The 17,310-nt window shown below is 57.0% G+C and overlaps 1 protein-coding gene across 4 annotated transcripts; it reads left to right on the plus strand.

Moving 5' to 3' along the window:
* The first annotated feature begins 4,122 nt into the window (after positions 1–4,122).
* HCRTR1 (hypocretin receptor 1) lies at positions 4,123–14,848 on the plus strand. Of its 4 annotated transcripts, XM_043445444.1 has the most exons (10): positions 4,123–4,784; positions 4,921–5,021; positions 5,455–5,761; positions 5,918–6,258; positions 6,434–6,612; positions 8,007–8,250; positions 8,598–8,713; positions 10,369–10,595; positions 11,710–11,831; positions 13,979–14,848. In XM_043445444.1, exons 4-10 carry the CDS (start codon positions 6,060–6,062, stop codon positions 14,167–14,169), a joined length of 1,278 nt encoding a protein of 425 aa, XP_043301379.1. In that variant the 5' UTR covers positions 4,123–4,784; positions 4,921–5,021; positions 5,455–5,761; positions 5,918–6,059; the 3' UTR covers positions 14,170–14,848. The 4 variants fall into 4 exon arrangements, with proteins under 4 accessions (XP_043301379.1, XP_043301378.1, XP_043301380.1 ...); XM_043445443.1 differs by having other exon boundaries at positions 5,455–6,258; XM_043445445.1 differs by lacking the exon at positions 5,455–5,761.
* The last annotated feature ends 2,462 nt before the right edge of the window (positions 14,849–17,310 follow it).

Here is a 17,310-nt window from a genome sequence, read left to right on the forward strand (position 1 = left end):
CAAGGAACTGGCAGGGCTGCATTCTTTCTGGAGACTTCAGGAAAGACTCTGTTGCTTATCTTTTCCAGCTTCTAAGAGGCTGCTATCACGCCTTGGTCCGTGGCCCCTTCCAGGGCTGGTATCACTCTAGCCTCTGCTTCTGTCATCACATCTCCTCTTTCTCACCTGCCTGCCTCCTCATGAGGACCTGTCCTCATTATACTATACTGGCCCCACCTGGTTAACTTAGGCTACTCCATCGAGATCTTTAACTTAGTCCCATCTGCAAAGCCTCTTTGGCATTGTAACTTATTTACAGATTCTGGGGATTAGGACACGGACATATTTGACGGCCATGACCCAGTCCATCAGAGACGTGAAGTGACTAGTCCAAGATCACACAGTAGTAAGTGACAGAGCCCGGACTCTATCCCAGGCCTCTCTGGCCCCAGAGCCTGTGCTCCTCACCTTCTTTCACCGCCAGAATTAACAAGATGAGGGGTTTTAATTTGTTTTCCTTCAGATCCACATGCACTACCCATTGTTGGTCCGAGCCCCATCCCACCCCTGGGCCTGACTCCACAGCTCCCACCCTAATGCATTTGATACCCACTCCACCCATGCTTACATGGGGTCTCTGCAGCCTAAGCAGGAGGACCCCCCAGCTCTGCAGCGTACCTCCCACCGGTGTCTGTCTGCTGAGTGGATCTCTGAGTGAGTGAGCAGACAGAAGACTGCTCTCTCCAGCCCCCTCTCTCTACCTCCTGACCCGGCTTTAAGGTGCTCCCTACCTGGTAAGCCACTGAGGATGCCTGACTTCCGGCCCTGGACCCCTGCTTCTCCTGGTGGATGGTGGGTCCTTTCCAATCACCCAAACCCCAGAAAAAGACTGGCTCTCCCCAAGGAGAAGGGGCACAAAACCTGAGTACCTGGCCTGGAGATGGAGGACCTGAGGTCCCTCGGTCCCTCCTGCGGGTATGACACTTTGCCAGGAACTCCCAGAGGTCAGTGCTTTTGGGCCCAAGGACCACAGTACCCTGGCCACCTCCGTGGCCTGTCTGGACTCAGCCCTCTGAAAGAACTCTCCTTTCTGGGCCCACAGCCCACTCACTGCTGGCCTTCCCCTAGCCCCACCCCACACCTCTGCTTGTTTTCTGATCTCTGTTCTTCTGAGAAGCACCTCTGCTCTCCCCGCCCAGAGTGTTCCCATCCCCATCCTGGGCCCATGGCAGCATTAGCGAGTTGAAAACGCAATTACATTTTGATTATTCTAGTCCCAGCCAGACAGAGGTTACTGTAAGTCACACTGGAATTGGGAGGGAGGGGGAGGTAGCACCTGGGGGCAGTGCCCAGGCTGACACTTGAAGATGGATGTGACCGGGCCCTGTAGCTCAGAGGCTCAGGATTAGATCAACAAGGCTGGAGCTGGCTGGTTCCAGGAAAGAGGTCGTGTGGCCAAAGGTTGACTGACAGCTCCGGCAAAGCAAAGGCTTCAGGCTGGCCCTCCCTGGGAGGAGGTTGAGCGCCCAGTCTGGAGATGAAGAATATGAGGTCCTGGGGCCCTCCTCTAGACACAGGTGGTTTGCCAGAAGCCAAGGTCTCCCAGAGGACTTCCCAGGGGGCACTAGTGGTAAAGAACCTGCCTGCCAATGCAGGAGACTTGGGTTCGATCCCTGGGTCAGGAAGATCCCCTGGAGGAGGGTATGGCAACCTACTCCTGTATTCTTGCCTGGAGAATCCCATGGACAGAGGAGCCTGATGGGCTACAGTCCATTGGGCTGCAAAGAGTCAGACACAAGCGACTTAGCACCCATGCCCAGAGGACAGTGCTGTTAGCCCAAGGACCAAACCACTGCAGCTCTTGGTGGGTCTTCTAGAGCATCAGTGGCCCCCTTGGGGCCCCAGAATTTTCTCTGAGCAAGACACCCCAGGGTCTCTACTCCATGCCCACAGAGGCCAAATAACTGGTCTCTCTCTCTCACCCTCAAGCAGTGGCTTAGGGAGACAGACTCCAGGCTAGACGGACCTGGGGACCCAGAGCCTCCTCCCTGCCCAGTATCTGGTAGGGGAGGAAGAAAGATCTGCTGCTTCAAGTTAGAAGGAATCACCCAAGATCCCTTGTCCTGGGGAGCAGCTTCTTCTGGGGTTCCCAGGAGTGAAAAGGGATCCCTCTTAAGGGGAGATGGTACAGGCTCTGTGAAACTGGATATTGTGGGTGTGGGGGTGGATTCTCAGCCTGACTCTTCCCCACACAGACACGTGCACCCCCAACACAATGATACGGGGGACTTGGGAAGCTCCTTGTTCACTCCAACCCAGGGTGTCTGACAGGCCCTGAATCATGGCATTCTGAGCTCTGCGCTGGGTTCTAAGCCGGGGCTGTGCAGCGCTCAGCCGGTGGCCATCGCCCACACAGGCACAGAGGGGGCTGTCCCTCTCACATCACCACCTGTACCTTGTTCAATGTGGCTGTCATCTGAGTGTCCGCGCGCGATCTGCCTCCCATCCCCGCATGTGCCGCAGCCCACTCCCCAGCCCGTACCTATCAAACAGTCACAGCTCTAGATGGGCGGGGGACAGGGGGATTCACTTGGGAGATTGAATGAGTCATCACTGTGGGGGCAGACTACCGAGTTCCATGCATGCGCACTCGCAGAGCCATGGACACAAAGGCACACCACGCTCACATTCCCACACTCACAGGGGAATGAGCTGGGAGGCCATGCTAGTCAAAGCTACAATCACACATCCAGACACACCGAGAGACAGACACCCCCAAGACACACACACACACACACATCCTTCATAGACACAGACATCAGCATGCATAGAGACAAATCAAGACACACATCATACAGAAACATCCCACCCCGGGTGACTCCAGTCATCAGCCCAGAGCCTGTCCCCTACCCACATGCATGCTCAGACACACACACATACACACACACACAGCCACACATTGGATTCCCCAGACATGTAGTCACAACCCTTACTTCTAAATACAGACACTCAAACTCTCTCTCTTCCCCCTGCCCCACCACACACACACACACACACACACACACATACACACACACGTCCCCTTATCCATTCCCTATGGCAGGCAGCCACCTCGGGCACGCAGGGCAGAGCCTTGGAACCTCATGGATGCTCTGAACGATCACTTACTGTGCAGATCCTGCCCAGGGACAGTGCTACGCAAGGACCAGCCTTGGTCCTCCCTCCTGCCCTGGACAGGTAAAGGAGGTCCCCGACCTGCCCCCAGCTTCCCTCCCACACCCTCTTTGCCTAATGTGCATCTCTAGCTCCTTTGAAGAAAAGCCTTTGGCTGCAACAGGGAAGATGGAAGTTCCAGCTCAGGAATCCCCTCCCAGGAGGGAAGGGGTGTGCGTCTCTGAGGCTCAGAGAGTAGGGTGAATCTGATGGGTTAGGAAGGTCCTGTCCAGACATAGAGGATGGTCAAGGTGATGGCTCAATGCCTAGGAGGTCACCCTTCACCGGCTTGTGACTCCCGGAAGGCCCAACCGCCATACCTTTGTCCCTGTTGTTTCTTCTGCCTTGAATCCCCACCCCCTACCCCCACCGCAGGGCTTCTCATTAGGTCTCTACATCCCTGCTCTAGGAGACTCTCCTGCTGTCCTGGTTGAATCAATCTGTCCTTCTGTGCCCCAGCAGCTCTGTCACACTGTAGAGGACTTGCCTGGCTGTGAACCCACCTGCCTCCAGCCAGCCTGGGCACCTCTGTCTGGTGAAGGAGGAGGATAGACCTGGAGAACTGGGCAGGATTGAATCCCAGCTCGGCCTCTGCTGTGTGACCCTGGACAAGTCACTGAATCACGTGAGGCCAGGGTCCTTATCTGTGCAATGGGGATGGTGAAGAAGCGCCTCACCGGGTTGATGTGATGATTAAATGGGATCATGCATGGCGGGGACTGTGCAAACGGCAGCGGTAATATTCTAGCTCATTGCCTGACACACAGCTGAGAAAATGTTTGTTGAATTCATCAGCCCCTCTGCTCCCCTGCGTGCTGCCCCCATCTATCCTCCCTATCTTGGGAGGGGTGAAGCAGTCATGAACAGAAAGGACGGGAGGGCAGATAGAATCAGAGGCTGGGAGATGGGCGAGTAGGGTCTTTAGGCTTCTCCGGGAGCTCGCTGCTCCAGCAACAGCTGGAGCCTGGCAGGAGACGGTGCAGGCGACGTTCTCTCGCCCTGATCACCCACCTGTGCCATCATCCTCGTCAGCTAGGTAAGGCAGCGGGCAGAGGTGGAGCTGGGACCCACCTCCAGCACTGTGGCTCTCCGAAGCTGCCCGGGGGCCCGCCGGCACACAGTAGGTGCGCTCTGAATGCAGCGTAGGCGGAGGCAGGAATGTTGAATGCAAACGAACGTAATGAATGAACGGATGGACACATGAATGAAGGTGGGATGGACGCGTGAAGTCGTGAGCTGGGAGGGACGAGCCTCTCCCTCCGCCCTCCGAGACTCGGGGGTTGGGAGACCTGCAGCCGAGACAGGCTGGGGCCCCCCCTCCCTGCCCTGCCCCTCCCGCGCCGTCCCCGCTCCCCGCGGCGCACAGCTCCGCGGAGCCCGCGCCCAGCCACAGCCCGCGTCGGAGCCGGCGCTCGCGCCCAGCCGAGCCAGCCCAGACAGCGCAGCCTAGGAAGGGGGCTGCCCCAGCCTGGTGCCCGCCCCCAGCCCCGAGCCCCGGGCCCCAGAGACCGGCCTTCCGGGAGGGGAGGCGAAGTCCCGTTGCACGATCGGGGGATCAGCAGCCGAGGACGCCCGGGTCCCAGAGCCAACAGGTGCGGGGCTTGGGGGACCCCTGGGCCCGGAGTGGGCGGTTCCAGAGGACCCTCGGCGGGAGCCAAGCGTCTCGGGAGCTGTGACCTGGGTGCTGGGAGGCTGGGTCCCCAGCAGGCTCTGCCCTCTTTCCGGCAGGTTCCTAAAGAACCCTTCGCGCCCTCGCTCCCCAGACCACCGCCCCACAGCCCCCGAAATGCAATGAGGTCCCGCTGGGGAAGCATGTCCGTCGGCGCCCGGTAGGGATGTGAAGGAGACCCCTCCTGCTCCCCCGGGGGTCTCCAGGGATCCGCAACCCTCCTACACACATCCGGGGTCGTCCAGGCTCAGTTTGGGGGGAGGAGGGGTCTGAGCGAGGGAGGAGCAGCGGGGTGCGAGGCCGGATTTATGAATGAAGAGGGCGGCCGGCGCGCCGGTCCAGCGACCCCTGGCGGCCACCGGGGCTCATCGCGGCCGCGGGTTTCAAGGCGGGGACTATCTGGGGCTGGGGGTGACCCGCTCAGCCCCTGGGCGTGAGGCTCTCCCCTCGCTTTCAGGGAGGTTGTCAGCTCCTCCCCGCACCTCCACCCACACCGTGTGTGTCCACCTGGGAGAGTCTGACAGGTCTGGTGGGCGGGGCCTGGGTCTCTGAAAGCCTCCCTTGATCATTTTTTTTACAACCCCCAAATTCAGGCCCGTGAACTGACTCAGGAGAGAAGGTGTTTGCAACCAGGATGGCTTCTCCTTCCTAAGCTGTGGTGTTTGGTGGACTCAGACAGACCTTAGTGGCCTTGTGACCTTGAGCAAGGGGCTCAACCTCTCTGAGCTTCTGTCTCTGCAAAGCGGAGCTCTTAATAGCGGTAACCCGCAATGGCCAGGAAGCCAGCCAGTTTCTGGGTAAAACCTTTGGCGTTCATTAGAGCTGATTTCTCCTCACTGACCCTGTGAGGCAGATTCAGTTATTACTCTACGAGATAGATGGGGAAACCGAGGCTGAGAGGTGAGTTGGCCAACTGGTATGGAATGGGGATGCAAGGCTTTCTCCAACCATTTCAGGCTCATCCTAACCCATATGACTGTGAGAATTAAGAGACAGCTTATCTGCACGTAACCCAGCACACTCCCTAATGTTCCCTTTCTTCCTTCCTTCCTTCAGAATGTTTGGGGCTGGGGCCCTAAACACCTGAGTGCAAGACTGGGCCCCCTGTCCCGAGGGAAGTGGGCTGAGGCCTGGCCCAGGTGCACCCCTCCCTGGGGAGAGCCTGGGATGCCCATCAGCCATAGTGGCTCCTGAGCTCATGGAGCCCTCAGCCACACCAGGGCCCCAGATGGGGGTCCCCACTGAGGGCAGGGAACAGTCCCCGGAGCCTCCAGACTACGAAGACGAGTTTCTCCGCTATCTGTGGCGTGATTATTTGTACCCGAAGCAGTACGAGTGGGTCCTCATCGCAGCCTACGTGGCTGTGTTCTTCGTAGCCCTGGTGGGCAACACGCTGGGTAGGTCTCTAGGGGTGCTGTGGGGTCCCCCTAGGGACTGGGAGGGGTCCTGGGCCTCACTTTTCTCCCCAGTCCCTACCAGGTAGTATGGGGGAAGGGTCTCACTGATGGGGCCCAGCTAGACTGGGCGTGGCTCTGCCTCCAGCCTCATCTCTCCCCCCTGCCCACCCTGCAGTGTGCCTGGCCGTGTGGCGGAACCACCACATGAGGACGGTCACCAACTACTTTATCGTCAACCTGTCCCTGGCCGACGTGCTGGTGACAGCCATCTGCCTGCCGGCCAGCTTGTTAGTAGACATCACTGAATCCTGGCTCTTTGGCCATGCCCTCTGCAAGGTCATCCCCTATCTACAGGTGAGCTCCGCCTGGGTGACCCTCATGATCCTTCTGACACACCAAGCCCAACAACCACGGCCTTGCGTAGGTCTCAGGGACCCTTAGTCTTGACTTTCCGACGGTGGTTCAGGACCTCGACAATGTCATGCTCTACTGTCAGCAGGAGCCAGCTACCAGGCCCGACACTTAAGGACACAGACACAGCCCCACGTACTGATACAGAGATCCCCTCCAGGTCACACCCGCAGACATACACACAGTCAGTTGGGGACACATGTACAGTCACCTCCAGGTACTCAGGCACACCGATGAGGAGCCAGGCACAAGCCTGCTGAGACAGAGCGCTGGGCTGCTCCCTGATCCAGGGGAGGGCAGATTTGAGGGGGCCTGCCAGAGAGAGTGCCCTCCCTCCCCTCCCCTCCCACCGCTGGCCTGGGCCTTCCCTTTCCCAGTGGTGGGAATCAAGACACCCAGTGGGGTTGGCAGGGTGGAAGGAGGACTGGCCAGAGGCCAGGGTTTCATCCCTTGCCCCACCTCCCTATACCCCAGAGGGCAGGGGGCACTCGTGGAGCCAGTGCCCACCTGCATCTCTGGCCTTGGTTCATCTCTGCCTCCCAGAATGAGGACTCTTTTCCCTTACAGCCTGGGGAAAAGGATGAAATCCCAGGGCAGAGAGAATGCCTCTTGGTTTTCCCATTATATTGAGGTTTTCCACTCAACTGATTAACTCCGGCCACCCTGAAAATAAAGACAGGCAGGTGAGGAAATTCACCTAAGGCAAGTTATTTAACATTTCTGTTCTTCAGTTTCCTCATCTGTACCTTGGAGGTAAGAGTACTCACCTCCTGAGTCATTGTGAGGATCCTGAGAACAGTGTCTGGCACGTAGTTATTTCGAAAAGTGTAAGTTATTACACCTGCTATGTGCCAGGTCTCAGGCTGGATGTTCTCCACCCATAATTTCACTTATTCTAAAAAGAATCCTGCCAGGAGGATGATATATTCTCATTCTGCAGATGAGGCTCAGAGAGGGTAAGTGATTTGATCAAATCTACCCTGGCAGTAAGGCTTCCCTTGTGGTTCAGACAGCGAAGAATCTGCCTGTAATGAGGAGACCTGGGTTCGATCCCTGGGCTGGGAAGATCCCCTGGAGGAGGGCACAGCATTCTCTGGAGTACTCTTGCCATGGAGAATCCCATGGACAGAGGAGCCTGGTGGGCCACGGTCTGTGGGATCACAAAGAGCCGGACATGACTGAGTAACTAAGCATAGCACAACACCCAGGCAGTAGGTGGTGGAGTCAGGATCTGCACTGCACCTGGCTGCCTGCTATTTCTGGGCTGTGAGCTCCATCACTCACCCCATGTCCCCGGGTGGCCCCAAAAGGACTGACATTGTGTCCCCACGGGGCAGGCCGTGTCTGTGTCTGTGGCAGTGCTGACCCTCAGCTTCATCGCCTTGGACCGCTGGTATGCCATCTGCCACCCTCTGCTGTTCAAGAGCACTGCCCGGCGTGCCCGGGGCTCCATCCTGGGTATCTGGGCTGTGTCGCTGGCCGTCATGGTGCCCCAGGCTGCGGTCATGGAGTGCAGCAGTGTGCTGCCGGAGCTAGCCAACCGCACCCGGCTCTTCTCCGTCTGTGATGAACGCTGGGCTGGTAAGAGCGGGAGCCTTGAGAGGGCATCTGAGGTGGGCACCTCTGGGATACATACCCAGTGGTAGACATCTCTCAGGGCACTTTTGCAGTGGGCACCCCAGGGCCTCTCAGGAGGACACTCTAGAGCAGGCATCTACCAGGGTTACCTCCAGGGTGGGTACCTCCTCTAGGGTAGACAGCTGTGCCAGGGTTCCTCCGGGATGGACACACCCATGGGCTGGGTAACTCCAGGGTCTCTCTGCCAGGGCTCCTGCATGGGGCCGAGCTTTGGCTCTAGTTGGGGCAGGGTGGTATTGCTAAGCGGTGCTGGCTGGGGGCCCAACACTTGCATCTCTTGGCCCCTGCAGACGATCTCTATCCCAAGATCTACCACAGCTGCTTCTTCATCGTCACCTACCTGGCGCCGCTGGGCCTCATGGCCATGGCCTATTTCCAGATCTTCCGCAAGCTCTGGGGCCGCCAGGTGAGGCCCACTCTGCTGTCACTGTCTGGGCTGGGAGGGCAAAAGGGTCCTCATCTGAGGGAGTACACAGTCCTCTGCCTTCAGAACATGCCGTTCTGGCTGCAACCAGAGAGGCAAGGCCCAGGGACAAACTCCAGGCCAGAAGTGCTAGTGCCGGCCCTGGAACCAAGGAGTAATTGATACTGTTCTAATAGCAGTAGCTGCCTGCCACCGTCCTAGTCTCAGTAGTTATCATACCGGACACTCCCAGCCAGTCTTGTATCCTCTCCACCACCAAACATTATCCCCAACTCCATATATGAGAGAACTGAGACCCAGAGAGGCAAAGCAACTTCTCCCAAATCCTTCACAAGTGAGTGGAAGGTCAGGGACTAAAACCCAGGTCTAGGGGTTCCAACGATAATTGTACCTCTGTGCTGCTTCCCAGTTAGGCACTTGGCTTGCAGTGTCTTCATAGCGATTAATATTTAACCGAAGAAGCAATATTACCCACAATACAAACACTGAGGAAGGGCAACCAGTTTGCCACAGCCAATGAGTAACAGCCCTCCTGGTTCCAGAGCCTTCCTTCTCTCCTCTATTACAAACTGACCGACAGCAAGTTCCACAGGGGGGGGGGGGGGGGAGGAGGCGTTTGTCAAGGGAGGGGGTGCTCCGTGGCCCTTGGCACTTGTGGGGGTGAGTCCTGGATCAGTGCCTGGACAGGGAGAGGATGCCAGCCAGAATACGAGCAGCCTTGCGGTCCACCAACACTTGCCATCTGCTCCTCACAGTCCCCCGGTCAAGATGGCAGGAGTCACTATCCTTACCAACAGGAAAAAGTGCAGAGTGAGGGAAAGTCACTCAGTTGTGTTCAACTCTCTGTGACCCCATGGACTGTACAGTCCATGGAATTCTCAAGGCCAGAATACTGGAGTGGGTAGCCTTTCCCTTCTCCAGTTCTGATGCAGATTCTCAAACATTGTGCAAAGTGAAAGTTGCTCAGTTGTGTCCGACCAACAGGAAAAACCAAGGCTCAGAAAAGAAAAGTGAGTCACATACCAAGGTCACATAGCTCATGGATGGCTCAGCTGGCCCTAGACCCCAGGTTTCCTGAACTCTAGCCCCATGCCCTTCTGTTGTAGGGTTGATTCAGGTGTCCAGTGTGGGAGAGGCTGTGAAGGAATCTGTGCTGCTCCAGGAGCCCAGAACCATCACAGGCCTGCAGGCACCGACCTAGGCTGGGACCTGTGCTCTGAGGCCCAGGCCATTCCATGCTGCCCACCTATTCACCCCTTGCTCAGGCCTCCTAGAGTCAACCATGGGCCAGAGGATGATACAACTCACCACTGAGGAAGATGGATGGGTAGCTAGGAGGATGTTCAGGCCCCAGGCTGTGACCTAGGGACTTCTTGAGGGCCCCCTACCTCATCTATAATTAAAGGCCAACAATATGTTCCCAAGAGGCATATTGTGGGAGGTCTCACAATGAGCTAATGGAAAAATGGAAGTATACTCAAGTCCAGAATATTGGTCTTTATCATGAGTATTAGTTCCTTCCTACTGCAAGGGTTTGTTCCCTTGCTCACCTCTGCCCTGCCCCAGAGTCCAGCCCAGCAAACAGAACACCCCTCCCAAGGGGCTGTACCCACAACTGCCGTCTGTGTGCTGGACAGATCCCTGGCACCACGTCAGCCCTGGTCAGGAACTGGAAGCGGCCCTCAGTCCAGCTGGAGGACCAGGGGCAAGGCCTGGGTGCAGAGCCCCAGCCTCGGGCCCGCGCCTTCCTGGCCGAGGTGAAGCAGATGCGAGCTCGGAGGAAGACAGCCAAGATGCTGATGGTGGTGCTGCTGGTCTTTGCCCTCTGCTACCTGCCCATCAGTGTCCTCAACGTCCTCAAGAGGTGAGAGCGCCTGGGGAGCGGTTGGGGGCAGGGAGAGCTGGTGGAGTCAGAGAAAGGAGCTGTCTCAGTTTTAGAGAAAAACTAGCCCACCGCTCATTCACTGTGTGACCTTGGGACAGTTGTTTCTCTTCTTTGAGCCTCAATCTCCTCAGCTGTAAAATGGGAGGAATAGCCCGCCTGCCTCCTGAGGCTATCGTGAAAATCCTCTCATCTATTCACTCAGTCATCAGATGGCAGGGGCTGGGAACAGAATGAACAAGTGCAGGGGACAACGTCCTGCCTTCGTGGAGGTGACATCTGGTGGGAGAGAGAATGGACATATTAATATATTACAATGTCAGCCAGGGATAACTGCTAGGAAGAAAAAAATAGGGAAAGGGGATAGAAAGTGACAATGACTGAGATTGGTGGGGTTTTTTAAAAAAATCTTTTTTTTTTTTTTTTAAGATGTAATGGTTTTTTAAAAAGGCCTGAGAAAGTGACATTTGGCAGAGACTAGAAGGGAGGGACCACGCCCACGGGTGTCTGGAAGAGCAGAGAGGCCTTGGTGGGGTGGGGGTGGGGAAGGCAAAACACTGGGCTGTTCGCCACAATGTGAGACAATCTGAGTGTGAGTTTGTGCTCGGCCACTTCCTGGCTGTGTGATCTTGGGCACATCACTTTTCTTCTCTGAATCTGTTCTCTCTTTGAAAATCGGATGATGTCTATGACTCATCATGCTGCTGTGAAGACAGATGATAAAGGGGAAGGGGAGCCCCAGGGGGTCAGCCAGCCAGTGACTGAGCCGAGGTACCCTGGCCCCTGCCCCCAGGCCCACTCCGGTCATATGCTCTGTGCTCAAGAACCCCAAACTGTGGTCAGGACCCCAGACCCAGAGGCCCCGGAAAAGGCCATCTGGTGAACAGAAGGGACCGTGGGACTCCTGTACTTTACAGCCATTCATGAGCTGCGTGACCTTGGTCAACTCACTTTCCTTTTCTGAGTTCTGGTTTTCCTGTATGCTCGATGAGGATGGTGACTCCTGCCCAACAGACACACAGACACACACACACACACACACACACACACACACACACACAGCCCCCATTTCTGAGTGTCCTGCCCCCGGTCCTAGGGTGTTCGGGATGTTCCGCCAAGCCAGCGACCGAGAAGCTGTCTACGCCTGCTTCACCTTCTCTCACTGGCTGGTGTATGCCAACAGCGCTGCCAACCCCATCATCTACAACTTCCTCAGTGGTGAGTGGGCTGGAGACACAGAGTAACAGAGGGTGGCAACAGTCCCCGGGACAGCAGTCTCCGCATCTCCAGTCCAGGCTGACTAAAGCCTGGGAGGATACACCTGCTCCCTCCTGGGGACAGTGACCCTGCTCTGCGCACTCCTACTCAGGGGGATCACCTGGCCCCGCCCAGGAGTCTTGGTTTGAGTGGGAGACAGGCTACATTCCCAGTAGTGGCCGAAGAAGGCGACCAGCACCTGGATCCAGTTTTGCAGATGACGCAGACCAGTGGGTGGGCGGGAGGTCAGGGGTGGGCCAGCTCACCACCCCTGCCTGACACATGCAGAGCAGGACCACCGATCAGCCAGTCTGGTTGACACAGGCTCCAGATGGAGCCCCAGTCTGAAGAGGTGACTGCATAATCAAGGCATGGGAGGAAGGGAGGGCCACCAGCAGAGGCAGCCCAGAGCCAAGAAGTGGCTTCCGAATGCCCAGCTAGACACAGACGGGCAGCATGGCCAGGATCTGGGGGGGCTACCCCTGAATCCACCTGCCTCCAGCACCAGCCCTGTCCCTCTCCAGGCATCTGTGGTCCCTGCTCCCTACAGGTCTCCCCTCCCAGCTGTCCCACAGCCCCCTCCCTCTTCCGCTACCTCCCGGCCTCAGGGCGGAAAGGCCCCACCCCCAGCCCCCGCCTGGGCTCAGCAGAGTGTGACTCACCAGACCTCTGACTTGGACCAGGCCTGAGGACCAGATGACTCTTCAAGCCTGGACAAACGACTTTTGCAAAAAAGTTGAAAAGTTAAAGGGGCCAGGGTCAATATTTTACCCTTCAGTGAGACTAAAGAATTACTTAACAAAGGCTAGCCAGTGGTTCAGAGAGGCAATGGCAACCTACTCCAGTACTCCTGCCTGGTAAATCCCATGGACGGAGCAGCCTGGTAGGCTGCAGTCCATGGGGTCACCAAGAGTCGGACACAACTGAGCGACTTCACTTTCACTTTTCACTTTCATGCATTGGAGAAGGAAATGGCAACCCACTCCAGTGTTCTTGCCTGGAGAGTCCCAGGGACAGAGGAGCCTGGTGGGCTGCTGTCTACGGGGTCGCACAGAGTCGGACACGACCCAAGTGACTTAAGAGCAGCAGCAGCAGCAGCCAGTGGTTTCTGGCTCAGAGAACAGAGATGAGCACGTGATGGAGAGCATTCCTTCATTTGCCCTACATTTACTGAGCGCCTACTCTATGCTGGGGGCTTCCCTGGTAGCTCAGACGGTAAAAAAAAAAATCTGCCTACGATGCAGGAGACCTGGGTTCAATCCCTGTTGGGGCGATCCCCTGGAGGAGGGCATGGCAACCCACTCCATTATTCTTGCCTGGAGAATCCCCATGGACAGAGTCTGGCGGGCTACAATCTGGGGTCGCAGAGTCGGACGCAGCTGAGCGACTAAGCACAGCGCTGTGTGCTCAGCCCTCTGCTGGGCGCCAGCGTGGCTCGCCAGTGATGAAACGTGGTTGTTCAGTTACAGCACAGTCTATTGCCTGGGGTCCTCTGGCTGAACAGGTGGCCGTGGTGGTCCCTCCTCCCCACTGTCCCCCCACACCCCTCAACTTTAACCAAGGGCTTTAGAATTAGAATGGGGTCCAAATTCTGCGTGGTGACAGGCCACTGGACCTGTGTGTCTCATCAGTGGAGTGAGGAGATGAAGGACTCGGGCCCCTCGGGGTGCTGGGGTGAGCTGGATGACAAGCTCAGGCAGCGGGCACAGTGCCTCGTGCAAGGGCCACCGCTGTGGTCATCTTCACCACCACGGGGCAGAGGTGGGCAAAGCCTAGCTGCAGATGGTGAGCCCTGAGCCCCTTCACCTACACGCCGGCCAGGGTGGAGGTGACCTGAGGTCCCTGAGCCAGACGCCACGTTTTGAGCCAGGCTCAGAGCCAGGGCGCAAAGAATCAGGTGAAAATTGCATTTCTCCTTGGGAATCTGCTCCAGGGCCTATCCTCACTCTCCCTGGCAGGGGCGAGGTCGCCTTGGGGCTCTCTCTTGCCCGGGGCTACCCTTCCTTCCCATCCCCCTCAGAGGCAGCTTGGCTGGAACTATGTCGGTGTTTCTGGGCCGAAGGCCACCTCTGTCTCCTTATGGCTGTGTCTTCTGTCTCTCAACCAAGGCAAATTCCGGGAGCAGTTTAAGGCCGCCTTCTCCTGCTGCCTGCCCGGCCTGGGTCCCTGCGCCTCTCTGAAGGCCCCCAGCCCTCGCTCCTCTGCCAGCCACAAGTCCTTGTCCTTGCAGAGCCGGTGCTCCGTCTCCAAAGTCTCGGAGCATGTGCTGCTCACCAGCGTCACCACGGTGCTGCCCTGAGTGAGGGTCGTGCTGGTGGCTCTGGAGGGAAGCGGGGGTGCAACCTGTCCTCTGCCTGGGCTGCTCCTCTGGCTCCTGGGGGGCCCACCCCCACACCTTGTGGAAAGACTGCTGGTTGCAGTGTGAGGCCGCCCGGGGCTCCACTCCTGGTTTTCTGCCTGTTTGCCTCCAGGCAGTGTCACTTCCCTTCTCTCAACTGTGTCCCCTATGAGGGACGGATGCGAGGATTAAGCATGTTCAGGATAAGTGGAAAGCTCTCTGTAAACTGCAAAGCATTACAGACAAGATTATCGTCTCGCTCCTCTCACTTGGCCATACCCCATGGTACCATCCATCGCCATCATCCTTCCAGAGCTTGGCCTGACTCCCAAAGACCTTCTCCTACCCAATTACAGGTCTTCCCTGGAGTCTGCTTTAAGGGTCCCAGCAGGCATTTCCATCTGGTTCAGGAACTCCCTAAAGCCCAGACTGCACTTGGCAGCCGCTCCTTGAGGCCCATGTGAACTAATCTGAGCCCAGCCCCTCTCTGGTGGGAAAACAGCCCCCCACCCCCCACCAGGTGCCAAGTGCACACTCCGCAGGCTGGACCCCGCTGATTGCGTGGTGTCATAGAACACGTGGCCGTTTGGCAGGGAGGCTAGCAGTCTGAAGCAACTCTCATTAAAAGCCTGGCACTGACTGTTCCCTTTCCTTGTCATTGCACAAAATCTGGGCTTCTTAGGTTAGGAGGGAGAAGGTAGGGAGTGAGAAGCTGGGGAGGCTGGGGGAGGTGGGGTGGGGGGAGTCAAGGCAGCGCCGGAAGGCAGCTCTCTGTTGACCCCTCCCGCATCTTGCCCCCGACACACTGGATCCCAGATGGTTCCTGGCCAGGCCTCAGAGTTCACAGGCTGCTGCCCCCTCACGCGGCACCGATCCTGGTGCCAGGACCTCAGTCGTGACCACATCTGTCAGCTCCTGGGCCCAGGAGCCTGTGGAAGGTGAGGGGGAGGGCAGGTGGGCAGACAGCAGGGTTAACTGGTTTACTGTTATCTTCACTTTCTTGGAGATCAGGGCTTGCATTTCTTTTCTGTGAACTCACCGAATAAAAAGAGAAAGCCAGGGACTGGGCTCGACAGGCTCCATCTGCTACCAGATGATTAGAGGGCGGCTGGAGGCCCTGATCCTCACGGCCGGAGCAGGAGGTGGGACGCCGTCTGAAGGGCTCTCTGCTGGGAGGAGCAGCAGACAGCTGGCAGAGGCTGGCTCGGCCCTGTGCACTGCCGGCTCTGCTTAACCTGATTAATGACCTCGCCCGTCAGAAAATGGGGCAAAATGCAGCTCCTGCCAGGGACCCAGCCCAGGACGCGTCAGCACCCATCCTCGTGGGCAGAGCAGGTGGAGGGACTGGTCTGCGCCTGGCATCTTGCCCTCCAGAGGACTGTCAGCCCAGCTCCTGTGAGTCGCTGCCAGGCGGGATGTGGGGTGTCCCACCCATTCTCCACTCCCCTCCCTCTGGCCTTGGGATCCAAAGTTGTTTGTCAAGTTTGTAGCCAGGCTTGGAGGGGCGGTGTGGTAGACTGAGGTGTGAGGGCTGGCCCCCAAGTCTAGAACCAACCATGCCCGTAAGGACGCAGCCAGGTCCTGGGCTCCTCAGTCCCAGCTGATCGAGAGGGTGCCAGCACATGACTGGCACTGTTCTACATGTGGGTTTCAGTAGACACGTGGCTCAGTGGAGCAAAGAAACAACAGAAGCTTCCCCTAATGTCTGCATTTCTACCCGACTCTCTGCTGTTTGAGCCCAGCACCGTGGTGGGCCTCAGGCCTCCGTTTTGGGGGTCTCGGATGATTCAGAGGTCACCTGGGATGAAGCTCAGTGAAGAGCTTCTGAGGAGCCCAGGTGTATGTGACCTACGGAAGGGAGGCCCGGGGGAAATGCAGTGACAGGTTTCAGCTGCCTAGGGGGCTGGCGTGCTGAGAGGGTGAAACAGGTTCTGGGTGGCCCGAGAGAGAAAACCACAGCCAATGAGTGGTATTTCCAAGGTGGCAGGATGTGGGATCCACTTCAGGGAGAAGCCCCTATTCGTCAAGGAGGAAATGGGCTGCCCAGAAAGGCACTGAATCGTCACTGGAGGTTGACAAGCAGAGGCCAGACTGAAGGTGGAGTAAATGGAGGGGGTTCTAGCTCCAGATGGGGACTGGCCTCTGGGAACTGGACTCCATCTAACTCGAGGATTCTAGCACAACAGCAGCCAGAGGAGAATGGGGCTGAACTGGCTCAGCCTGACACACCTGCCGGCCTCACTGAGCCGCTTCCCCAGCCAAGCATGAAGGAGAGCCTGGCTTGCTTATCTTCACCCCCCAGAGTGAAAGGATTAGCTTGCCACTACCCATCATCAAGTCTCCCCGGCAAGCCAGAATGTCTGGTGTCTTGGCTTTTGATTGAGATTTTGTCAGATCACTATAGACATTTGGCATAGGCTGATTATCATGCTGAAGATCCAGCTGGTAAGTACAGATGTTTGTGCTTAATAAAAATGGGGGGAAAGTTATGACTTCATAAATGCAGTTTGTCTGCAAGATAAAACCAGGGCTTGAGATGATAAAAGGCCATGCTGTGAGAAGTCTGTGGTGGTGGCTTCTAGCCCGGAATGCCGGCCCAAAAACTGTTATAAAACACACAGTCAGCCCCTTGGACTGAATCAGGCAGGCCCCGACACTGAACTTCACCCAGGTATGTGACAGCAGCCCCCCGAAGGCCATGCCTGTTGAACTGTTTCTTTCTGCATAGCGTGGTACCTAGCAGGGGTCCCCAAGCTCCAGGATCTAATGCCTGATGATCTGAGGTGCAGCTTATGGAATCATATTAAGAAAGTGAAAGTGAAGTCACTCAGTCGTGTCCAACTCTTTTGAGACCCTGTAGACTGTAGCCTACCAGGCTCCTCTGTCCATGGGATTCTCCAGGCAAGAATACTGGAGTGGACTGCCATTTCGTTCTCTAGGGAATCTTCCCAACTGAGGGATTGAACCCGGGTCTCCTGCATTGCAGGCAGACGCTTTACCCTCTGAGCCACCAGGGAAACCCAATAATAATAAAGTGCACAATAAATGTAATGCACTTTAATCGTCCTAAAACCATTTCCTCCCCACTCCCCCATCCGTGAG

The sequence above is a fragment of the Cervus canadensis genome, chromosome 24 (assembly GCF_019320065.1).
Source record: "Cervus canadensis isolate Bull #8, Minnesota chromosome 24, ASM1932006v1, whole genome shotgun sequence".
Classification (NCBI taxonomy): domain Eukaryota; kingdom Metazoa; phylum Chordata; class Mammalia; order Artiodactyla; family Cervidae; genus Cervus; species Cervus canadensis.

What these genes read in the sequence shown, in the direction of transcription:
- HCRTR1 (XM_043445443.1), top strand. Translation starts at nt 6,060, where the DNA reads ATGGAGCCCTCAGCCACACCAGGGCCCCAGATGGGGGTCCCCACTGAG. An exon ending in AGGTCATCCCCTATCTACAG is followed by an intron (nt 6,613 to 8,006) that starts GTGAGCTCCGCC and finishes CCCACGGGGCAG; the next exon opens with GCCGTGTCTGTGTCTGTGGC. An exon ending in GTCCTCAACGTCCTCAAGAG is followed by an intron (nt 10,596 to 11,709) that starts GTGAGAGCGCCT and finishes CCCCGGTCCTAG; the next exon opens with GGTGTTCGGGATGTTCCGCC.